The 25,824-nt window shown below is 36.1% G+C and overlaps 3 protein-coding genes across 8 annotated transcripts in view; 2 read left to right on the forward strand and 1 right to left on the reverse strand.

The window, feature by feature from the left end:
* The window catches only part of sema4ab (sema domain, immunoglobulin domain (Ig), transmembrane domain (TM) and short cytoplasmic domain, (semaphorin) 4Ab), a 56,339-nt gene extending 46,547 nt beyond the window's left edge, over positions 1 to 9,792 (reverse strand). Inside the window, exon 1 of one of the 3 annotated variants that reach the window (XM_055219506.2) lies at positions 9,652 to 9,792. The gene's annotated coding sequence lies outside the window, so the exon portion shown is untranslated. Of the gene's footprint in view, positions 1 to 402; positions 426 to 454; positions 611 to 9,651 lie in introns of those variants that run through there. The other 2 variants (XM_055219507.2, XM_055219508.2) reach the window with 2 other exon arrangements.
* Positions 9,793 to 9,833: 41 nt separating this feature from the next.
* Positions 9,834 to 13,721, forward strand: LOC129454918 (uncharacterized). 3 transcript variants are annotated; one of them, XM_055219510.2, is made up of 5 exons: positions 9,834 to 9,970; positions 11,906 to 12,199; positions 12,534 to 12,857; positions 12,933 to 13,023; positions 13,442 to 13,706. In XM_055219510.2, the coding sequence occupies exons 2-5, from the start codon at positions 11,920 to 11,922 to the stop codon at positions 13,488 to 13,490; spliced, it is 744 nt and encodes a 247-aa protein (XP_055075485.2). In that variant the 5' UTR covers positions 9,834 to 9,970; positions 11,906 to 11,919; the 3' UTR covers positions 13,491 to 13,706. The 3 variants fall into 3 exon arrangements, with proteins under 3 accessions (XP_055075485.2, XP_073714268.1, XP_055075484.2); XM_073858167.1 differs by lacking the exon at positions 9,834 to 9,970 and adding an exon at positions 11,320 to 11,557 and having other exon boundaries at positions 11,906 to 12,067; positions 13,442 to 13,721; XM_055219509.2 differs by lacking the exon at positions 9,834 to 9,970 and adding an exon at positions 11,340 to 11,557 and having other exon boundaries at positions 13,442 to 13,710.
* A 6,928-nt stretch (positions 13,722 to 20,649) lies between these two features.
* On the forward strand, positions 20,650 to 24,451 carry LOC141351442 (immunoglobulin lambda-1 light chain-like). Of its 2 annotated transcripts, XM_073858165.1 has the most exons (9): positions 20,650 to 20,781; positions 20,924 to 21,226; positions 21,312 to 21,611; positions 21,780 to 21,887; positions 22,651 to 22,678; positions 22,768 to 22,808; positions 22,954 to 22,994; positions 23,576 to 23,622; positions 24,063 to 24,451. In XM_073858165.1, exons 1-8 carry the CDS (start codon positions 20,724 to 20,726, stop codon positions 23,612 to 23,614), a joined length of 918 nt encoding a protein of 305 aa, XP_073714266.1. In that variant the 5' UTR covers positions 20,650 to 20,723; the 3' UTR covers positions 23,615 to 23,622; positions 24,063 to 24,451. The 2 variants fall into 2 exon arrangements, with proteins under 2 accessions (XP_073714266.1, XP_073714265.1); XM_073858164.1 differs by having other exon boundaries at positions 23,576 to 24,451.
* Positions 24,452 to 25,824: the final 1,373 nt, after the last annotated feature.

Consider the following 25,824-nt stretch of genomic DNA (forward strand, 5'->3'; position numbering starts at 1 on the left):
ACCACACAAATTGACTCTGAAAAGCCCAGTGTCAAGCACATAATCACACAATGATGAATGAAAGCTCATAGAGAAAAAGAAAAGGAGAAACTGATAGAGGACTAAACGGATGGAGGGTTTAAAGTGGCAAGGTGGAGGCATAACAACCACTCACTGGCAAATACCACACAACAGTGTGAAGCTTAAAGGCATAGTTCACCCAAAAATGTAAGTTTTCATTTACTCATCCGGTTTGTTGTAAACACATTTAAATTTTTATGCAGGTCTTTCCCATACAGTTACAGTTTGTAGTAAGTTAACATTGGTTAGTCACATAAATAAGCCATTATTCACAGATGTAGCAAAAACACCAACATTGTAACAACACAGTTTATCTAGGAAAGAAAACTAAATGTGACAAACCTGTAAACAGAGTAATAACACAGAGAAACAGAGTCAGTAACACAAGCCTTACGTCAGGATAAGATGGAAGGAATCTGCCTTTGTGTTCAGTGATGCCCTGAGAAAAAACAACGGTGGCATTTGCGTGCAAGCAGGTGGCTCGTGTTATTCCATGGAGGAAGAAGGATGAGTCAATGAAGGAAGGAAAAAATGGCTCTCCAAGTGAAAGCTCTGATCCCTGTGCATTGTTGCCATGACTACAGCTGATATGATTACCAGGCAGCAGTGTTGTTATGAGGTTTGTATGCAGTGTGCTGATGTACAATTACTCAACAAGAGCAGACGTGTGAACTCCACATATTTTATGCATGTCATTGTCTGCATAAAATCAAACAAACAAAATTACAGGTAGAGGTTATGTGTGCTTCGGGACAGACTTGTTTAACCAAAGTCTTCCAGAAATGTGCTATATGCTTTTACAATAAGGGCCATGTTAGCCATTTTTTTCCATATGTTTTTGTATTTGAAACTAGGGGTGAGCGGACACAAACTAATAAAACGCAGTGGTAAGGACAGAGCAGCTTAAAGGGATACTTCACCGATTTAGCATTCAGCTTTGTATCTGTAGAAACCCGGCAGTATTACTGAATGACCATGTTTCCCTCCCTCATTTCCCCCTGAGAGGAGAGATATCTGCATTTTGGTTCCGCAAAAAAGTCCTCCGACGACGCAACATGACGATTTTTGCATCATCGGAGGACTTTTCTGCAGAACCAAAATGCAGACACCTCTCCTCCCAGGGGGAAACGATGGAGGGAAACATGGTCATTCAGCAACACTGCCGGGCTTCCACAGATACAAAGCCGAATGCTAAATCGGTGAAGTATCCCTCTAAGTATGTCACTGACTTTGCGTTCGCGGGGATGGTAGGCGGGGGCGAAGGTACTCGCAGGCTCCGCGGCCGCCCCTCTATGATGCCCGGGTGTTGGCTGGGTTTGCCGCGATAGTCGGTGAAACGGTGATTGCCGGTGCTTCAGCCTCTCACCGGTTAGATCACTTGCCCACCCCGACACCGTCTTTCACCGTCGTTTTGATATTTTCTTGTAATTAAATCATTTAGCTTCGTTAGAGAGAGCAAACACTTATAACTGAATGTGTCTGCTGCATGAATTCACAGCGGAGCTGAACGCGAGTCACGTCACAGAGCAGCAGGTGTCAGATTTCATTTATTTCTGTCAGAGTTTGCGAGGCAAGCTGAATGACCAGACGAGAGCAGAAGCCGCGTGCTTACTCGTTTTTGTTATAATGCACATATGTGATGTTTAATATAAGCGAGATAGTTTTGTTGTATTTTTTATCAAGAAAAACAATAAACCCATCATTCAAGCAGCGCTTTATGGAGGAGTAGCCGGTTGCACTGCTTGGAACTGGCGAGTTCTGCGAGAATTACCTGCGCACATTGACTCAAACACTTAATTAAACCAGCTGTTTATTCATAAGCATGCTAATTCATACGCGATTTAATGCAGCTTACGCAAGCGCTGCATTTAAACAATTGCGTAATTCAAAAGTGAAAGTAAAATGCGCACGTCTGCATGCATTAACCAGTGGGAAAATTCTGTCACCGCAGCAACCCTAGGTTGTACATGAAGTATATAAGCACTGCATTGCAATACTTGCATTTTGCCCTGTCATTCTCGATTTTAAAGTGCTCTCACGCTGTGCTTTTCTTTGCCCACTTCATATTAGAAAACTGCTACAACTTGTGGACATTACAAATGTCTGGAAGCGCTTTGGCGGTCTCTGGTGGTGCAAAAATGTATTATAACTAAATTCAATGCTCGCCATTGATGCCACTTAACCGAGCAAAATGTTTCACTCGGTTAAACAATTTTTAACGGTTAATCGGTTAACCATGGACACCCCTAATTTCTACATTTGGGTGTGTAAGTAACCAAAATCCAACCTTATATTATTTGAATCATTGTCTTGTTACCTAAAACATAACACAATTTTGAAACATGCCAGCAACTCTTAGTAACTGATAGCTGGGATTGAAAACATTTTACACAGCGGGGTTAGTTGTAACACAGTGTTACAATTACCGTATTTTCCCGACTATAAGTCACACTTTTTGCATAGTTTGGTGGGTCCTGGAACTTATAGTCAGGTGCAACTTATATGTCAAAATGAATTCATATGAACCAAGAGAAACCATTACCGTTTGCAGTAGGGGTGGCACGGTTCATGAAAAAAATCTGAACCATTCGGTTCGCTTGTCTCGGTTCGGAGCGTGTGTGCGTCGCACGGTTCGACGGTTCATGGCATGCGCAATGTAGCCTAGTGCCCTGTATGTGAACTCAGATAGCGTGTTTCTCTTTCAAGAATCGCGCCAGCATCGTATAAGTTTGCTGTGTGGAAACATTTTTATTTCATGTTACCTATGATGACAGCGGAAATAAAACAATAGATAGAACTGCAGTCTATGTGTTGAATGTGTTCAAACAACCACAGGAGACCACCTTCTCTCCGCCCATTTTTCTAACGTAATCTGAGTTACTGAACAGAATGTTTCATGTCTTTTCTGACTTCTACCGGGAACATACAATAGTATATTCCTTCTCCAAACATACGGTGAGCAGTAGGGATGTAACGATTCAACCGTGTGTCCCATTAAAAATGCCTGTCTGAAATCGATTCTGAATCGCAAGGCTGCGATTCTTTGTTTCATGCACAGCTTGTGCATGCCGTGTACTAGGGCATTTGGTCAGTAGGAAGTCCTTATCAATCTAAAATCATAACGAGTCGGAGTCGTTTATAGCGTGCATTTAAAAAAGCAACACTCGTTAAACAAAATCATTTAAAATATTCTTTATTATCATGAAAATACCTGAAACAATTTGAAGAACAGTAATCCTACTTCTTCGGTGGCCCAACGGGAGTTTCTGCCCGAGAGCGCCCCCTGGCGTTCGGATGTGCCGGGATTTCACAATAATTAATTAAAATTCATTCATTGAAAAAAAGCGCATTTGCACGGTAAATCGTTACACCCCTAGTGAGCAGCGTTATTTTTAGCCTTTCACTGATAAAACGAAAGCGGCTGATTTCCGCGTAGTTTCATTTTGCTAGCGTGTGAAAGTTGCGCGATCTTATTTCATATATTGCCTCTCAAAGTAATCAGGACAGAAGTGGTCAAAAGTGGACAAAAGAGACGGACTTAAATATTACAGGTGTAAACGTTATGTTTCTCTCTCGTTCACATATACTTTGCAGTATTTAAGCAGCCTCTCAGTGATAAATCTTAAAGCTACACGGAAGTTGGCAGTTTGATAAATGCAAGTTATCTTTGTGTGCTAAAAAGGCACATAAGTTCATGTAGATGGCAATAAACATTCTCTTTTTTGTCAAATAAATGAAAACCATGTTAAAGTCATCAATGCTTCTTGATGTATCTAAATCTCACCTGGCTTTCCTCAGAGATGGTCCCAATAATGTGCTTAAAGTCAAATTCAGTTTGTGCATGATTACATGATATAACTTTTCTAATACTGTATCCTAAATTATGGTTAATTAATACATTAATAAGATAATACATTTCTGGAGTGTTAAAAATTAAAAGAAAAAATAACAACAAGAACCGTACCGAACCGAGAACCGTGACCATAAAACCGTGATACGAACCGAACCGAGGGTTTTGTGAACCGTGCCACCTCTGCAGCCGCAATAGTCTGCTCTATGCTGCTCCTGTATTTATGTAATTCAATGGATTCAGTGATGTGGAATGACTTCGGGACCTTTTTGAACTTGATTTGGCTTGTCGTGTTAATTTATCCTATTCAGCCACCCAGTTATGTTCTGTATGCTATTGTGTAAATAACTGTTTATGTTGCTTTATAGGACACCTATTCAGCCTGCTGTTCTGTGCTATTGTTTACTTGAATAACTTGCCTTTCCAGATTAAATGTCTGTTCTTCTGCTTGGATTTTGTGAAATCATTTTCTAAACGCAACATATAGTCCAGTGCGGTTTATACGTGTATATATGAAGAGTTTGGTTCCAAAACGCGATAAACGCCATTTTTGAAAAAAATGAGTTACTGCCAAAATTACAACCCCAAAACAGAAAAAGTTGGGACACAGTAGAAATTGTGAGTAAAAAAGGAATGGAATAATTTACAAATCTCATAAGCTTATATTTTATTCACAGTAGAATATAGATAACGTATCAAATGTTGAAAGTAAGATATTTTGAAATGTCATGCCAAATATTGGCACATTTTGGATCTCATGACAGCTACACATTCCAAAAAAAGTTGGGACAGGTAGCAATAAGAGGCCAGAAAATTTAAATGTACATATAAGGAACAGTTGAAAGACCAATTAGCAACTTATTAGGTCAATTGGCAACATGATTGGGTATAAAAAGAGCCTCTCAGAATGGCAGTGTCTGTCAGAAGTCAAGATGGGCAGAGAATCACCAATTCCCACAATGCTGCAGCGAAAAATAGTTTTCTGAGCTTCTCAGAGAAAAATTGCAAAGAGTTTGAAGTTATCATCATCTACAGTGCATAATATCATTCAAAGATTCAGAGAATCTGGAACAATCTCTGTTTGTAAGGGTCAAGGCCGGAAAACCATACTGGATGCCCGTGATCTTCGGGCCCTGAGACGGCACTGCATCACATAGAGGAATGCTACTGTAATGGAAATCACAACATGGGCTCTGGAATACTTCCAGAAAACATTGTCAGTGAACACAATCCACCGTGTCATTTGCTGTTGCCAGCTAAAACTCTGTAGGTCAAAAAAGAAGCCATATCTAAACATGATCCAGAAGCACAGGCGTTTTCCCTGGGCAAGGCTCATTTAAAATGTACTTTGGCAAAGTGGAAAACTGTTCTGTGGTCCAACGAATCAAAATTTGAAGTTTTTTTTAGAAAACTGGGACGCCATTTCATCCGGACTAAAGAGGACAAGGACAACCCAAGTTGTTATTAGCGCTCAGTTCAGAAGCCTGCATCTCTGATGGTTTGGGGCTGTATGAATGCGTGTGTCATGGGCAGCTTACACATCTGGAAAGGCACCATCAATGCTGAAAGGTTTATCCAAGTTCTAGATACATATGATCCCATTCAGACGTCGTCTCTTTCAGGGAAGACCTTGCATTTTCCAACATGACAATGCCAGACCACACATACTGCATCAATTACAACATCAAGACTGCATAGAAGAAGGATCTGAGTACTGAAATGGCCAGCCTGCAGTCCAGATCTTTCACCCAAAGAAAAGATTTGGTGCATCATAAAGCGGTAGATGCCACAAAGAAGACCTAAGACAGTTGAGCAACTAGAAGTCTGTATTAGACAAGAATGGGACAACATTCCTATTCCTAAACATTGGTCCTCCTCCAGCTGTTCCTTATATGCACATTTAACTTTTCTGGCCTCTTATTGCTACCTGTCCCAACTTTTTTTGGAATGTGTAGCTCTCATGAAATCCAAAATGAGCCAATATTTGGCATGACATTTCAAAATATCTTACTTTCAACATTTGATATGTTATCTATATTCTACTGTGAATAAAATATAAGTTCATGAGATTTGTAAATTATTCCATTCCTTTTTTACTCACAATTTCTACTATGTCCCAACTTTTTCTGTTTTGGGGTTGTAGTATTATATCAGGTCAGTATTTAAAAGTAAATTCTTAATTTTACGCAAAATCCAATATACGCCGTGTTATTCTGTCATCTTTTCTCCCTTTTTTCCCAAAATGCGATAAACGCCACTCCACCTTTTTTACAGAACGCAATAAATCCATTCCTGAAATTACCAGTCACGCAATGTAAACAAACAATGGCGGCGCGCTGAGTACACAGAGTCCTAGTTTTCCTCATCTAGTTTGTACTTCGTGATCAACAAACAAAACAAAATAATACTTTAATGGCATTGATAAACCTGTGATGGTTTTCTGTGACGGGAAAGAAACGTAAGCCATTAACATCTAATAATTTCCGCAAGAGGCACTCGGGTGCTTGTTCTCCCGACAGCATCAAGCTTCTCATGCTAAAACATTGACCCCAGAGGATCTTATGAAAACTTTACATTATTTTATTCAAAGTCAATGAAAATCGAGCAGGACCAAAACATTTTACAGCTGATCGCTGTGAAAAATGTAAAGAGATGACGTCAAGTATAACCGCAGCAATGACAGTGTTCTTAATATAACAAAGTAAGTGTTTTGGTTAATGCCATTAATGTTTATTTTTTAATCATTGTATACCACTATCAACTAAATAAATATAAAATGGTAAAGATGAATGCACATTTATACATTGATTTAATAGATTTATAGCATTTTGAAATAAAAAGTACTTCGACTCGGCGCAGTAACACCCTCCCTCTCCCATTATGAGAGTGAGAAGGGGAGCAGACTTTTCAGGCGAGTCGGAGTACTCCCAGGGGTGCTGTTGCGCCGTGGGATGTAGTTCCTCTTTTGAATCCGCTTGGAAAAGCGCTGCGTTTTGTTTTGTGCCGCCAAACTTGCTCGTATAACTACTCGTCTTAAATAGGAAAAACGTTGATGTGTTTGGTCACTTCTAACTTTATCTCTAAATGGTACCATTGAATGAATGGGGCTAAGCTAAATGCTATCGAAGCGTCGCAGCGCGCTCCTGCGCTTACGTGCACGCAAACAGATGATAGAGGGATGTATCAACAATTCTTAGTTAAGGTAATAACATATTTTAATATTGAAAATGAGTAGACTATTCCTTTGACGGAGCATTACTTTCGCAAGTCATAAACATACTACAGTTTACAATTTATATTTAACTAAAAATAGTAGTCAACTTTATAACGTTAATTGTTAATATTCTGAAATTATAATGCGCAGCTTAGAAATGCGACCTCCAGAGGCTGCAGCCTTCAGATTGAGAAACGGACTCATGTATCACCGCCACAAGTTCCCATTAGAAAGGGTTTTTAGCACGAGGGGATCATTGTAACATGTCTGCGTTTCTCTCTGATGCCTCAAAATGTTGATTGTTTAGTCTTTTAAAGGTTTAGTGTTTTTAAAGTTTTAAGGTTGGCCAGATCCATAGTACAAAAATCACAGGTACTATTTAACAGCCAATATATTAAATTACTCTAAATTTTAAGGGGGTCTAAAATAAGGGAAAGAGAAAAATCGTGATTCACATTTTAGCATGAATCATGCAGCCCTAGCAGATGTTACAACAAACTCTGTTTGTTACAATTAACTCCACCTATGAGATGTAACGTTTGCGCTACTGTCACTTTCAGTGTAATTGTACGATAACAGTAGGTCCCACAAACAAACTTTAAAGGAACACGCCCACATTTTGGGAATTTAGCTTATTCACCGTATCCCCCAGAGTTAGATAAGTCCATACATACCTCTCTCATCTCCGTGCGTGCTGTAACTCTGTCTGACGCAGCCCCCGCTAGCTTAGCTTAGCACAAAGACTGGAAGTGGGTGGCTTTAGCTAGCATACTGCTCCCAATAAGTGACAAAATAACGCGATCATTTTCCTATTTATGTGTTGTGATTTGTATAGTCAAACCGTGTACAAATAACAAGGTGATATGAGACACAGCGATCTTTTAACAGTATACATACTGAGAACTATATTCTCTGAAGACGAAGCACTGCCGCACGGGCGGAGCGACCCGCACAATTCTGACCGAACTCTCTGCTCCTCACCAGGGGCTTCTCGTGTGCTGCGAGCAGACCACTCCGCCCCTGCGGCAGTGCTTCGTCTTCAGAGAATATAGTTCTCAGTATGTATACTGTTAAAAGATCGCTGTGTCTCATATCACCTTGTTATTTGTACACGGTTTGACTATACAAATCACAACACATAAATAGGAAAATGATCGCGTTATTTTGTCACTTATTGGGAGCAGTATGCTAGCTATAGCCACCCACTTCCAGTCTTTGTGCTAAGCTAAGCTAGCGGGGGCTGCGTCAGACAGAGTTACAGCACGCACGGAGATGAGAGAGGTATGTATGGACTTATCTAACTCTGGGGGATACGGTGAATAAGCTAAATTCCCAAAATGTGGGCGTGTTCCTTTAAGGGGTGGTTTCCCAGGCTTATCCTACTCCCAGACTAAAATGCATGTTTAAGCTGCTATAATGTTGATCGTGTAATAACATTTATTAAACTAACTTTCATTTTTGATTGATAGAACCAAAGCCAAAAAGCGTTACTTTGTGCCCGCTCTCTCCTACTTGTAATACAAAGTGGCATCAGAAAAACAGGTTTTGGGTTCCTAAACTACTTAAAAATAGAGCTCATAGCATTGAATAACAACATATCAATCTACAGAACTTAAATTTTCGATAAATTTTTACAATTTTATTAAACTAACTGGTCTAAATGTAATTTTTGGCAAAAGCATGAATCAGTCTGTCCCAACAGAGTAACATTAACTATAGACCAGTGAATACACATGACACTGAATGCACTTCGCGTCAATTTTCCCTAAATTTAATAAACTAGAAGGGGAAATACATTTTAAAATTATGGCAGCATATGCATTGTTTAATATTTTAATATATAACCTAACATTTAAACCTAACTTCAATTTTTTAAAGGCTCTGCCTTCAAAGTGTATAGTATCTTATTCAGACACCAGTTGGTTTGATAGCCATATCTCTCTAAAACATTTATATAATGAGCCCTTGGGCACCAATTAATATATCCGAAATACATGTGATGCACAAAGTACTGTTCTTCAGTGACTGACAGGTACAGTATATAACATATAAAGCGTATTAATGAAGTTACCATAAGAATGCATTACTCTACTGAATGCCAGTAAATGTATGGAGATGCATTTCAAAACAAACTCTTGTCTGCACATGTGCTTACATTTACAACCGGCGAGTTCAAACGTCCGTTTGAGAAAAGCAAACACTACAAGCATAAACAAGCCCACCAAACACACTACAAAACATGCATAAAATGTGGGAAACACGTGTTTTCCTTCTGTCGTTTTTTTCGACAGCTGAACAAAGTTTTAGCAACCCACTAACGTTACAACAGAAACGCGAAGTCATCAGTCTTTTCCACACAAAAACCCAACTCTGCGTGAGAACTGAATAACCGTCCACACAAACACAGTTACGCAACATAAAATGTGGGTTTAGACGTCACCCCTTCTCAGTTTTGGGTCGACTGTAACACACGAACAATAAGTTTTAACTTATTAAGGCTATGCAACGATTTAATGTTTGTGCTTACCTCAAAGTGTGCTTCTGACCGAGGTCAATCATGTTGTGCAATGTCTGTTATGATGGATCTGGATTCCGAAAAATCTCCAAACGGAAGAAGCTACTCGATGCAATAGTCAATCTATAATGTAAAAAACTCTGTTTAGGGGCAGAACTCGTAGTTTTCCTCTCAAGTGTCTCGTGGTCGTTTAAAGGTTGCTGACAGTCTGTCTTTTGTGTCCAGCGTTTGTAATCGTCGTGTCCAAGCACGCGCAGGTCAGCAGTTACGCTTTACAACAGCGACATCTAGCGGTCAAACACGGGACAGCGTTAAACCCTGAGGCCTAACTGTAAATTACTAAATCCTCTGTATCAACATTTTATTTGACAATTTATGCGTTTGCAACAATGCATTTGATTCAGACACGCAGTGCAGGTCTTGCTACAACGACAAAAGCTGATTATACTGATTATCTGGTTTTAACCAAAGAGATTTTAACAATATGCCAATTAAAAAGTGGTGTTTGTAGTCCAAAGAGGGAGGAATTTGCCCTCCTGGATTTATTTTCCCACAGCAGTTATAACTGTCACAGTAAGCCAAAGACGTCTAAACAGTGACATGCTTGTCCAAAAAAACCTTTCTTATCCACATTGGATAAAGGTAGGTGCTTCCAATATGCATCTTGTCCAACTCAGAACAAACTGATGAGTAAGAAGGTTGCCTATTAAACTTAAGTATTTTCAAAGTGATAAAAAAAAAGATTTACATAATATCACCAAAGGCACATATATTATGTTATTGTTTAACGACCATTTAAATTTAGTACTTTGTTGCATTTGTGTTAATGGATTATTATTCACACAAACGGTATATGTATACAAAACTAAGCTTACCTGGCTTTTGCAAGACAAGTGATATGCAAAGTGTTTCTTATAACCTCAGTTTAGCGTTCGTGGTCATGGAAACCAAAATAAATCCAGCACAAAAGCACAAGTGTTGTCTAGAAGCAAACCCTTGATACAGCAACAATAAAATCTCATCTGCCCGCTATGCAACACAATTCGTCTCTCAGAGAAGCCTCGGGTTCAGTCATTGCACCTGCTCCGTGTGTTTCCCAGGCTATTGGGTTAAGCTGCCTAAATGTAGATCTCTTTATTCACTTTACAAGCCGGTGATTACTTTTGACCTCTCTAAAAATGCGCACCACTGTTATATTCAAACAACATTTAAATAAAGTAAATCAATAGGTTCAATAATGATCACTGTCCTCAGTAGCCTACTGTATTGCTTTCAATGATTCAATAGGTAGGTCATGAAATACAACAGGCAAGCGGTCAGTAAGATTACCAATAAGAGCAAAGGAGATTTGTGGCTTAGCGCCGACCTCGAAAATGGATTCTGGGAGCAAACGACTGCTCGCGAGCTTCTAACAAAAGCATAAAAATGCGGAAATAATAGCGAGATAATTAGAAACAAAATTGTATGTGCCAGAGTAGCATGTCATGCTCATACTACATATAGGGCCTATATTATGTAATAATAAGTGCCTGCTTTGATGGAAATCAAAGATGTGGGTAGACAAAAACTGTCATATTCTGCCTACAGAAACTGTCTCGATTACTAATTTCTAATACTATTAAAAACTACAAAAATAATTTGTTTTGTTTTAAAGCTGGTAAAGCATAAAAAATGCAGAAGCATGGTTATCATTGTAGGCCTATACTGTATCTAATCTGTATCTGACAAAGACAATTCATCAGAAGGGTAGCCTATGAAATTGTCACAGGTTTATTTCATCATATACTAAGATGTTGAGCTAAGTGTGTGGTTTATAGAAGGGGCGGGTTGACAGTTTCTCAAAAACGCCATCCGGGCGGGTTATTTTGTCTTTTCATCATGACAGGGACAGTGCTACTTTTCTTATTTGGTATAAGAAGTAAGTGCATGAATTTTAATGGAAATAGCATGCATTGATTTTTGCTTGAATAGATTCCCGCCTTATTTGACCAATATAAAAATCTGCAGTCAATGGTTATTGCTTTGACTTTTTTTGTAAACTTGGACGTGTGTGTGTTTTTACTGCGCAACACAACTTTTCCAATTTGTATTAAGTCTTTAGTTCGATAAAATATGCTTATTTACAAAATATATTTAAGTACATTTATTATCGAACGACATTGTTGTCAATTTAACTTATTTAAATAGGCTATTTTTATTTTAATTCGCTGTTCTGTTATTTCAGCGTGGACTTTAATACATCTATTTGTTTATTTATTTTTTGCAGCTGTATGCAGCTATATGTATCAGTTTCCCGGATTTATCGAGGTTCCAATCGGTGGAGATATTTTTCTCAATTGTAACACAATGGGTGCGTCTTTATGTGACAGGATTTCTTGGTACAAAGTATCCAGAACGGGGCAGATGAAAAACGTAACAGCTGTGTTGGGTAATAAAAGTCCCACTGATTGCACCCTCACAATCCCTAATGCAACTCCAAAAGACTCCGGCACATACTATTGCTCTGGATCATATAGTGTTTTGTCTTACATTGGCAACGGATCTATCGTCATTACCATAGGTACAAAATCTATACACTGTAAAAATCATTGTGGCACTAAAATGTTTTAGTTTAAATAAAGTTTAAAGTGATTATTTTTTATTATTATTTATAAGTTGCTATAAATCATAAAAATAAAGTTGTAATAACTTAAGCCTATTAAACTAACTCATCACTATTCAAGAAAGTTAAAATGACTTGTTTAAGTCAATTTGCTTAAACTTAAAAATGTGCAACAAGGAATTTTGCTCTCACAGCTTAAATACTTTCTCTAATTTCTTCTCTAAATACATTCTTTACTCTTTTATATTATTTTCGTGAAATAGGCTAACTTAATTCTGATGGTGATTTCTAGATCCCAATGCAAAGCCCTCCAGTATAACAACCTACATCTCAGACATCAATGCTCTTTCAGATGAGACAGAAGAGCCTTTGGTCATTTCCTTGCAGTGTGTGGTGATGGGTGTAGGTACCTCTCAGGCTCGCGTGTTCTGGATGATAGAAGAGAAAGAGCGCACTGGATGGACGGAGTCAAATTGGGCAAACGGCAGTGATTCATTCACACCGTTCATCCGAGCTCATGCTTCTGTATCAGCTGAGGAATGGACAATTGCCTCTGAAATTAAGTGTGTTGTCGAATTTAATGGAATGATAATCTCTAAAAGTCTTCAAATATATGGTAAGATATTGTGAAAACGCTTTAGTTGCAATTCTTTAATTCGTTCTTAACACACTAAACTAATTTACCTTTCAGACTCAACTTCAATCTGTTCACTATTGATGTATGTGGGCTCCGCGGTGGCATTTCTTATCATTGCTGTAACTGTGATCATCGTATTTAAGAGGTAAAATACCACATGCATAACATTTTCTTGGGCTTCTCGGTGACATTTACGGTAGTTAAGCACAACTGTGTATTTTTTTACTTTGGCGCAAAAGTGTGCAAAATAATCTTAAAATTTGTTAATTGGCGATTTGATTTTTTGATCTGCCGGCGGATAAAGCCTACACGCAATGATACGGTGTCATTATTCTTATTAAGACTAACTAATTTTCTTTATTTTAGACAAATTGTTAATTTTAGTTGTGTAGCTTATTAAACGAATAGTCCCTATTGCACCGATTAGTTATAAGATCTGAACATTTACAGATTTCATTAGTTTTTTTTATCAATTGACTGTGAATTATTGTGTGTTTACATAATTCAGTCAAATGTATTTGTTATGACATTTTAGTAATGACCATATATTTATTTTTCAACAGAAATTTGGAACGAACATTGTGGAGCCTAATTTGTGCAAGAAAAAGATGAAAACTACAAATCTAAATTTTATGTTTTCAGCTGAGGCAAAGGTTTGCATGTTTTCAGACTGTTATAAAAATGTAGAGTGGTAAATTAGTGATAAGATGAAATCATTTTCGTTTAAAATGTGAATCAAGAAATAAAGAATAAACAATGAAATGAAAAGCTCATTATTTTATTGTCCTGTTTGTATGTCAACATAAGCCATTAAGTGATAGCTATGCTGTATAATAAATTAAAAATAAATTTTAAACACACATTTAACTGTTCTGTTATTCTTGCATTTTGTGAACACATCAACACTATTATAAATGGATTTAAAACAGATTTCACACAAATGAATAGTCTTAGGGAACTGACACTTTATTAGTGTACCTTGCACACATGAAGGTATCTAAAGTGCACAGTAGATGGGTATCGTGTCAGTTTGTGATCAAAAGAGTGGGTGTTGTGCATTAGCATTCTTTCATCATTACTCTTTCCATCTCACATATGTCAGGTTAGATCACAACAAACAACAACATCCAATTTAACGGAGAACTGTGAAGTCAATAATAATACTGCAAAATAAAAATGCTTATTTATTTTATAGGCCTATATAGACAATATAGTATTTTCAAGCTGCCTTATAAAATTAATAACCAAAAATACACCATACCACAATAAATATGTTTGAAAATGGTCATTATTCTCTTAAAATAGTCATATTTATAAAATGTCATATTTAGCCATATGAAAACAGAGCCAAAGTGCATAAGGGTTTAGTGTCAGTTGTTGATCAAAGGTGTGGGTGTTGTGCATTGGCCTTTCCTCACAATTCCACTCTTTTCATCTCACTCACGTGTGGTTAGATCAGCAGAGAACTGTCAGTGTGTTAATAGTGTCCGTTTGTTGTATTGGCCATCTCACTATGCATTAAAGGTGCAACACAAAGAAAGACCAAACAAACTATTATAAATAGTGGTTCATGGATGATGATTTATAATGAATGAACTGCACTTGGCCATTAATCACTCATCATTTTGGAGCTTATGTCTGTGTCAAAGATAACTGCACCAGACAATCAGTTTTTGAAGGTTGAAATTAAATCCATGGCCTTATTTCCTGTATCAAATTGAATGCAAATAGCACGCAACTGTATACTTCTAAGCAAAATAAATATAAAATAAAAATATCACTGTGGTGCAACTTCTCTTTTGTGGTTTTGTTATAACAAAACCACAAATGTTTGTTAGGCTGTAAGTAGGGTCCACCCACTGCATGAAGAGATTTTTTGCACTAATAAGAACTCTTGCATTGAGTGCCTTTAATCATTAAGACTACATTAAGGTAAAGGAAAGAACATCATCAACTTTAAAAGTTTTAAAGTTACCATGTGTTCCTGGACGTGCTGTTGGCTGGTGCTATGTTTTTGCATTTCTGCTTTAAATTGTAAGTAATTAAAAACAAAATTAAATAACCTCAATCATAAGTTTAATCAATTATGCGAGCCATAATAAAATGTCTTTGAACCATATGTTTATTTTAAATGTCAGCATAGAATTGCATTTGTATAGATGTTAATGTAATTTATTCTCATTTGCAGCGAACATCTTGACTCAATCTCCAGGACTCACACATGTTTCAGTCGGTAACACAGTTGAATTAAAATGTACATATGAAAACAATGTTAACTTTTGTCATTCCACCTCTTGGTATAAGATAAATCCAAGAACGAATAAACTCGTGCCGATGAGGTATAACCAGTCTGACAGCAGTAAGCAAGGTGATAAAACTTGCATTTTAACAATCAAAAACTTGACCCCGAAGGATTCAGGCATGTATTATTGCAATGGCCAGCATAATTCACTAACTTTTATCGGCAGTGGAAGCAAGGTGATCGTTACAGGTAATTCAGGAGGAAATAATTACCCACAATACTGTTAATAAAATAACCCTTTCACTTGATGACTTAACTTTGTTCTCTTTAATAGATCAATCTGAACCAAAACTATCCATCCTCTACTCACCAGATGAGATGGATACATCAGTGGTCTCACTGCAGTGTCTGGTGAGTGAAGTTGTCCCGTCTCAGGTTCGCGTGTTCTGGATGATTGGTCATAAAGAGCGTGCTGGATGGATCGAGTCAGCCTGGACAGACGACACAGATTCAGCCAAAGAGTTCACTCGTGCTCATATTTCCCTAACTGTAGAGGAGTGGAACAGCGGCGATGAAATAAAATGCACTGCTGAATATGACGACAAAAACATCTCGAAAACACTGATAAAATGGGATAAGCGAACTTTAAAAGTATCAGAGAACCAACGGTTGAAAGGTTGGTCCCACAAATTAGTCCACATTTTCCCCCATAGAACAATCAATATTATTAGCTATGAATTAATGTATTTATGCTCCTTGCCAAATATAACTGATAGGGCAGGAAAAGAGTTTAAAAGGAGTGAAAAATTAACAATGGTGAAGGACAGTCAACCTCATTGGATGGGTAGTTTTTTGTCTTTATTTGTTTTTGTCTTTATTATCATGGGTACAAAATCGGTATAATCAGAGGCTAAAATGTGTAATCATTAATAAAAAAAATCAAAAGGCTAATTTACATGTCTAGAATTGTTAAATACTTTACTGTTAGTGTCTTGTTACATAACTTTAATATAGGCCTACTTTATACAATTCATCCGAGCTCACACTTATGCCAGCTCAGACATGGACAATGGTCCCGAAATTAAGTGCGTTTACAAGCATCTCTAAAAGTTGAAAAGTTATAGTTCACCCCAAAATAAAAATTCTTTCATCATTTACTCACTCTCACGTTTTACAAACCTGTATACATTTCTGTGTTCAAACCGATCATGTGCCCTATTCATTATCAAAGAAGAAAAAAGAATCCTATAAAAGTGAATCAGGGTCATGAACAGTTTGGTTACAAACCTTCCTCAAAATATCTTCCTTCATGTTTATCAGGAAAATAAATAATTAGGCTAATACAGGTTTGTAACAACACGAGAGTGAGAAAATGATGACAGAATTTTCATTTTGGGTGAACTACCCCTTAAAACGATTTAAACCCTTTTACAAAACATACTTTAATATTAGTAATTATTTAATTTCTCAATCAACACACAAATTTTACTTTTCAGACTCATATTCAGCGTGCAGACTGTTGCTGTATGTGGGGCCTGTAGCAGCATTTCTTATCATTGTTCTGATAATGATCACATTTACTTATTTATGCCGAGGTAAAAACACAACACATTACAAGTTTTACACAAATAAAGCCGAAAATAGTTTCCTTGTGCACATCAGGGGATATTTAGGCCTACTTGCTTACTTTGGCAAAACAAAATTAAACCACAAATGTTTGATATTTAACTAATTCTGAAAAATCTAAATGTGTAATTGAATTGTTTATTATTTCAGGTCTGGAGGATAAACACACTGTAACCACGGTAATATCTATCATTATTACATTCAAATGTTCTCTATTGCAGCTAAATTTAAGTTCAGATTATGTACATTTTGCATATACTGTAACAGCATGCTATTCACCTTCCTTACTGGAACAACATAAAAAGCAGAATAACAGACAGGCTTTATCAATTAGCATTTCGTTCAGACCAGGAATTTTATTTTAGGTCTATGATTTACATTTATTTCACTAATGACTTCTTACATCAACAGGAAGTTGAATATAGGAGTTTGGGCCTCGATTTGCACCTTAATTAGATGACGGACTACAAATGTAAACATTAAGTTTTTAGTTTTGGTAAAAGGTTTATTGGCTATGTCTTGAAGCATTTTTGTCTATAAACTGTTAAAGAAAGGGAATCAATTTATGGTTAAGTTCACTGGCATGTTTGTTTTGTTTGTGTTAATTAAAGGTAAAAATACAACAGTGGATAAGGAATAAAAATAATATTTGATGTATGTGAAATAGAGTGTAAAATATGTTTGTTAGTATGGAAATGAACAGATATATCACAGATCTTTGGAGAGAAACACAATGCTGTATAATAAATACAAATGTAAACAAACATTCAACAATCGTTTTTGGATTTTCTGCCTTTGTTATTTTTGCAAAAGTTATTAAAAACTGTTAACATTAGCCTGCTAATTTTTGGCCGTTAAAGCAATCCAAAGAGTTTTTGTTAACCTTAAAATAACGTCTCCAAAAAAGTATCAGTCGTTCATCCACTCGAAACAGGGTGAACGGCACTTTCACATTCGTTTTGCAGCCCTCTTTCGGCCAAAACCGCACTAAAGAAGTTTCCAACCATCAGGTCCTGTAGTTCGAGTGAGAAATACAAAAACTTGCTTTACGGCAGACCTACAATCCAATCAGAGCCAGCTATGCTGCAGTAGGCTAAATTATTTACGACAGTGGTAATGGACAATTCAGCTTCTAACCTGTAGGGGGAGCAAAGAGCAAAAACTCTTTAGTGTTGCTTTAATGTAAGACTTTTTCAGTCATAAAATTCAGGGTACACAGGATTGAATTTTGTGTGTAAAACTTTTGTAGGCCTATGTGTAAGGTAACCCCCCCCCCCAAAGTAAACACAAATTTCACACAAATTGACCGGTATATAAGAAAAAGTTATATGCCTCATTGAAACTTGCATAATTGAAGGACATGTGTTTTAGTTCTAAACACCTGGTGGCTGGATGCAGTACAAGTCATTAACCCCGCCCTCTCCATCCAAATAAACGCCCGTGTCAAAATTAAAAAATAAATTACACTTCCAATAAAATTTTCCAAAAGATGGTTTTGGTCCTTTAAGGTAGTTCTATTACGCTGATATATGATAAGATATATGATAAGATATAACTAACTATTAATTTTCGATTTCTGTGTTATTTCACACTGACAAAATGATTTGTATTAACTTTACCTTATTTTAGCAAGTCAGTCAAATTTCAAGGGGCATGGTTGAATTGGGCTCCAAGAACGATTCCTTCTGTGCACGCCTTGGCTCCAAACTGATATTTTTGCGTAACATGTCAGCGTCCATTGCTGTACATTTTTCATTCAGTTCATTACAATGGAAGGAAGCAGCGTTGTGTCATCCATCTTTTTTTACAGTCTATGTCATAGATATGTATAAAGGCTAGATGTCTCGCCCACTCTGCTGGCCATTTAAGTGCAACTTCCGCATTTGGCGGCCGTCTTACCACAGGGCGCTCGCTCACTCGTAGCATTGAGTTTTAATGGTGCAGGTACTTTTATATGACCATAACTTAACGATTTTCAAATGGTTTGGTGTGTTATAAACGTCAGAGATGTAGGCCTACCTATGACAATGGATACTTATACTAAAAAATTCATGAAACATGTTAAAGCATCCAGAATTATAGCCACGTTAATAACGTTTGTAAGAAACCAAACCGTTTGAGAAATTGGTAGAAAATTGAGCAAGTTATGGTCATTTAAAAGTACCTGCAGCATTAAACTCAATGCTACGAGTGAGCGAGCTGCCTGTGGTAAGATGGCCGCCAGGTGATGCCGTTAGGGACTCCGCCTTCAGCCATCTAGCCTTTATATACATATCCATGGTCTATGTATTCCACATACTGTCATCCACAGGTCAATAATAGTATTGCAACAAAAATGTTAGATAGGTGGTGTAAATTTTAGCAGCATCTAGTGGTAAGATTGCAAATTGCAACCAACAGATCACCCCCCAATTTCAAAACACATATGGTAGTCGCCACAGAACAAACATGTCATCGTCTGAGACAACTTAGGGACGAAACGCACTGTGTTGCAGTTTGTCCGTTTAGGGGTGCTGTAGAAACATGACAGCGACTTCCATGTAAGAAGACCCGCGGTGTATGTAGATCAAAATGGCTCCTTGTAAGGTAATAAAAACAATACAATTCATTATGTATGGTCTTTAGGCTATACACCACTGATGATATAGTTTTGTATACTGCATTTCTGTTAAGAGATCCTTATAAAAGTTACACAACGCGCCTTTACGTAGCCTATATTGCAACCAACCTTGACAACACAGTGTTTTGCAAGCTTAAATGAATACTGTAAAATACCCTAGCTGTCATGTAAAAAATGCCACCATAAATACTGAAACATGATATTCTGTTAAAATGGTAATATTATGGCGTTAAGAAAAATTAAAGAAACAAACAAAAAGGTCATATTCATAAAGTTTTATGTTTACCGTGATACTGCATACATTAAAAGGGAATTGATGTGTGTAAAGAAACTAATGTGAGTTTGTAAAGAAAGGTGAGGGTGTTGAGCATTGACCTTCTTTTCTCATCATGTTGTCCTTTCATCTCACTTACGAGTGGTTAGATCACATCAAACAACAGCATCCAGAAGATTGTCTAGTAACCAACACAACTGAACATCGCATACAGCAAAAAAGATTTTTAAATATAATTTTAAATATATTTCAAAATATACAAAAATGGCCAAAAAATATATGTACTGAAATATATTTTCAAATATGTTTACATGTTTTTGTATATTTTGAAATATATTAAAAAAATATATATTTTAAAAATATATATTTTAAAGCATTTATATTCACGACGCATTGGAAGAAAAACTTATGTTACAACACCGTAAACCTGCAGGTTTAAAAATATTAAAATGAAAGATATTTTCAACTGCAAAAAAAACTTATAATTGTATATATTATAAATACTTATACATACTCTTTCTCTGCATTGTACATTTAATACTGTTTTGAATTAAGAATAGGCAATGGCCAATCTAGTAAAAGAAACAGAAATGTTACATTGAACTGTAACTGTAAATTGCTTTGGATTAAAGAGTCTGTCAAATAAATGTAAATAAAAAACTATGCGTTTATTATCACTTAACATTTTGGAGCTTTGTATAGAGTAACACATTGACTAAAACTGTATTTCAAGGTAATGCAGATGCACCAAGCAGTTAGTTGAAGAGATTAAAGTGATCAAACCATAGCCCATTATCCTGAATCACTTAATTAAATGTAAGCTAGATACTATAGTATAAAGGCACTCACAACATGTTTCCCAAAAAGTATCATGATCAACATAGCAAGCCTGTACCTTTATACAAAGCTGTAATGTGCCACTTGCTTTTGTGGTTTTGTCAAAATGAATGCTGGGTCCACCCACTGGAGAGTTGTGTAAAGATTTTTTTCTCTTTGCAGCCCATTTGCGTACTCTCACTGTGTTTAACATTAAGATTGCATTCCTTTAAAAGGAAATTCATCAGACTCTGTAAAACAGTAAACATGTGTATCTGGATGTGCTCTTCGCTGCTTTTATGTTTTTGCATTTCTGCTACACATGGTAAGTCATTCTTATCGCAATTATATCAATCATCCAGATGTGACTCATAAACACCAAAAAAATTAACCATATATTTTTTTTAAATGTCAGACTGTGTGGAAATGCACATGTAAATGTTAATGCAATTTATTTTCATTTGCAGCGAACATCTTGACTCAATCTCCAGAACTCATACACGTGTCAGTCAGTAATACAGTTGAATTAAAGTGTACATATGAAAACATAGTTCCCTTCTGTCATTCCACCTCTTGGTATAAGATAAATCCAAGAACAAATAAACTCGTGCCGATGACGTATAGCCCGTCTGACACCAGTAAGCAAGGTGATAAAACTTGCATTTTAACAATCAAAAACTTGACCCTAAAGGATTCAGGCATGTATTATTGCAGTGGCCAGCATAGTTCACTAACTTTTATTGGCAATGGAAGCAAGGTGATCGTTACAGGTAATTCTGGAGAAAATAATTACCCACAATACTGTTGGTAAAATAACCCTTTCACTTGATGACTTAACTTTGTTCTCTTTTATAGATCAATCTGAACCAAAACTATCCATCCTCTACTCACCCAATGAGATGGATACATCAGAGGTCTCACTGCAGTGCCTTGTGAGTGGAGTTGTCCCGTCTCAGGTCCGCGTGTTCTGGATAATCGGTGATAAAGAGCGCGCTGGATGGATCGAGTCAGCCTGGACAGACGACACAGATTCAGCCAAAGAGTTCACTCGTGCTCATATTTCCCTAACTGTAGGGGAGTGGAACAGCGGCGATGAAATTAACTGCACTGCTGAATATGACGGCAAAAACATCTCGAAAACACTGATAAAATGGGGTACGTGAACTTTGAAAGTGTTAGAGAAACACCAGGAGAAATGTTGTAGGCCCGAGTGTGATTACTTTCATAAGTTTAGAATGTGCCCAAAGTTGAATCACTACAAGCAATTCAACAATAATAAAGTGATATGTGTACTTATAATGACTGTACTCTGATCATCACCAGAACATCCAGGATCCAAACAAATGTGCTCGTTGCTTCTGTTCGGCGGCTGCGGAGCTGCAGCCCTCAGCTTGGTTGTAACCATTTTGATCTCCGTGTCTTTATACCGAGGTAAGCCCTTTACGGTGTAAATTTGACATATTTTAATTCATAATTAAATACCTTTAAACTAGCTGAATTAGCCTAATAAGTCATTTAAACTTTTTGACTTGTTAGAAGTTGATACACTGTAAAAATACTTTGCTGCCTTAAAATTTTTTGTTCAATCAACTCGGATTTACAAGTCATTTCAACTTACTATTATTTATCTCGACTAGAGATGAGTTCTTATAACTACAGGTGAGTTGTTATAACTTATAAAATATAGTTGAGAAAAGTCAACTTAATTTTATAAGTTGTGACAACTCATCTCTGTTGACATGACTTGTAAATCTGATTTAAAAATTGATTTAACAGAAATTTTAAGGCAGCAAAGTATTTTAATATAATATAATATAATATAAATGTTATTTTCAAACCACATGATAAAACAATAAATTACACATAATTGTAACCTTTAAAAATGTGTCAACTTGCCCCAATCTAGCATTAACTGTATAAGTTATCCTTGTATTATTTCAAGTAAAAATCTGCTTTTATTGTATATTGTACAGTATTGTTGAACTTTTCTTGCCTGTATGCTAGTGTGGTTTTACTCTGTTCACTCCTTACATCACAGCTATTACAAATATATTGCGACATTTAATTTAAATGTTTCAATCATTATTGAGATTATTACTCTTGGTTTGTTTGACTGTTCTGGATATAATGTTGTATAAATTTTGTATAAACACTGTGTCATGTTTTTAATTCAAGCACATTTAACAATTTTCAGAAATGCATGTGTCCAAAACATCCAGAGGGTCAGTATTTTATAACTACTCCAAACTCAAAAACAATATCATGAATGTATGATAAAAAAACCCAAGAACAATAATTTTTCATTTCTCAGGTTAAAACGAAAAGATGCGCATTACAAAAGTTCTAGCTATGGTAATATGACCTTTTATCATAAACCTGCATCGCTCAATACGACTATTTTGTGTATCACAATAAATGTGCTAAGTCTCTACAGTATCTGTACAGTACAAACTGCCAACATATAATGATCATCTCTTTATATTTGTCCGTTTAACAGATAAAAAGAGCACACTGAGAGAAGAAAGTTCATCTGTAGTGGTAAGAGGACAAGAAATTATATTTGATGAAATATAGCAAACATTTTTTTGCTGTGTATAGAGATCGCAGTGTGCTATAACACATTTGAATGTCTGTAACAGTGTTTTTTTATATATTTTGGAAATCTATAATTTATTACACTGTGCAATTTAGTGTCACAAAACCTTGCTATATTATATTACAACATGCATTAGAAAACACGCCCATCATTTATTTTTTAAGTAATCATATTAATCATAATATGAGTAATCATATTTCGTTTATTACACCTTTATAAACATTACATCATGTTTTTTTTAAACATTTCTTGTAAAAGCAGTCAGTAGAAAACATACATAACATCACAAATACAATTATTATGAATTAATTAGTTCATTATTTTTATTATTAATTATGTAAAATGTTATAAATTGAACCTTAGTGAAAAGTTTTCTGTATATTTATGACTGTATGTGCCAAAATATTATTTTAATAATGACGATACTTTAGATTGCATTAGTTGCTTTTTTCAGTGTAGAACAGTGTGTAAAGGTATAACATTCAATTTTTAGTCATACAAAATATATATTTTCTTTTTTCAGGGTGTCGGCGTAGACCATCAGCTGATGGAAAAGTGTTGAAATAAAATGTAAGAAAGAAAACGTGTATCCCAATAAATTGTAGATAAATTTATAATATTAAGCCACTGATATTGCCACTTGGTTGGCCATCAAATACTTAGTTTAGTTCTTTCACAATCCTTTTGCCAGAGTTTTTCATATGTCTGCATTAAAATATTTTAAATTATTGTGTCAAGCAAGAGATTTGTAGCTTATCAGTAGCTTACTGTCAGTTGAAAGAGACAAATAAAAATAATTGTTTACTTGAATCTTATACAGATAAAATATAAAACTTTTATGCTACAAACATGTTAGAAAGAAACTGCTAGCATCTGTTTTGGGGTATAAGTTATGACAGTGAAACAAGATTACTTTGTTGATTGACAATGTTGATCAAAAGCTTACGTCTTTATGTACAATACTACACTATAAACAACCTTGATCTAGTGTTCATATGCATGTACTATAGGTTTTTGCTGTGAAGGGGTGAAAAACCACAGTGCATGGCAAAAAAAAAATGTATGGCCGTCCCACTGTAGCCTTATACTCTCAGTGTGGTTAGACCTAAGATCCTGCATAAACAGGATGTTAGAGACGAGGGCCTCACGACACGGATCTTAACACCTGCATGCAATGTCCATTTGCAACAACTTTTGCTGTAATTACTCAATCACATAAAAACGTGTTACAATGGTTCATGTATGTATACTGTTGGTAACAGGAAAAGTGCATTGCCTACAATTCAGATTTATTTTTCTCTTTCCTATTAGGCAGTATTCATAGTATTTATTATGCACACCTTAAAGTACTTTGTGTTAATGTAATTAAATAAACATATATTTTGTGTATGTACTGTATTGCAAATTATTTAATTTTGGTGATTTGTGATTGGTTACTCTTTGAACAATTACTCAGAATGAAACAGGATTAAATGCAAGATACCCCATTTCTTTTGCAATTAAACTGCATTTATATAATTAATCTCCTAAGACCTGGTGTGTCTACATATGTGGACATACATTTTTTTGTTGTTTGCACCATAATACTTAATTCTGTGTAACCTGTTGTACACAAATGTGGACAATTGCACTGCTTCATGTTCAAAGAAAAATATTTGGTTATTATATTTATTGTTTCTTCCTTACTGCAAAAAGCTGAAAGAAATCTAAAATGTAAGCCAAACCAAAGCTCGGGTCTTAGGAGGTTAACGTCAAAAAGTATAGTTCATATGTGATATTGCCGTGTCTGAAGTGCAGGGTGGAGAAACTATATTGTTTGTTTGTTAAAACGAAGATGTAGGCGTTGCACATTGACCTTCTTCTGTTTGCCCTGCTGCTTTTTTCATCTCACGTGTGGTTAGATCAAAACAGCATTGCAGATTTACAGAAGATGGTCAAAAAAAATGACAGCGTTATGCATGAAATTGAACACCTAGTTAGCCTGCATCCGTGGTTTTTGAACTTTTTTCAAACCTCGTGTAGAGTGCATCTGTTTGCGCACCAAAGAAAAAATTGTGACATAAAACAACAAACTTATATATTTAAAAATTCATGTATTTTATAAAATGTCATACAACTGGAGGCCCTCAGACACAATCTGGCAACCCACAGTTTGAAAACCACTGGCCTGCATTGACATTTCTGCTTTAAATGTGCTAAATACGAAGGGCACACAAACTTATCCAGAGCTTCTCAACCTATTGTCCACAACAATAATTAAAGGTCAACCACTCATAATTTCTAGCAAATCAAATATAATACTGTAGATCTTGGCATAACTAGAAAATAACCAAACACTATATCGATTTTTAGTTGCTTTTGCTTACGCGTGTTTTGTCTTATTTTTAATAATTACAGGTGTCTGTTGCCATCAAGTAGTTTAGCAACAAAAGCATGCATAGCGTACACTATCAGAAAAAAAATAACCTTTTCTTCACTGGGGGTATACCCTAAAAAATTCCTTTTTATACTTTTATGGGTACAACACATTTAAATATTGTACCTTTAGGGGTACAATATTATACATTAAGGACATGTTGTTTATTGTGAGGATTTGACAAGAACGAACCCAAATGCAGACAGAACTAAAAATGAAATAATTTATTGAACAAAACAGGGGAAAAACAAAACCCACGAGGGGGCAAAACAAGACAGGATGAACGCAACACTAAACTAACACTAAACTAAACATAAACCAACAATAACTCTTGACTACATATAACAGACTAGACT

This window comes from Misgurnus anguillicaudatus, chromosome 20, assembly GCF_027580225.2.
Source record: "Misgurnus anguillicaudatus chromosome 20, ASM2758022v2, whole genome shotgun sequence".
NCBI classification, from domain to species: Eukaryota; Metazoa; Chordata; class Actinopteri; order Cypriniformes; family Cobitidae; genus Misgurnus; species Misgurnus anguillicaudatus.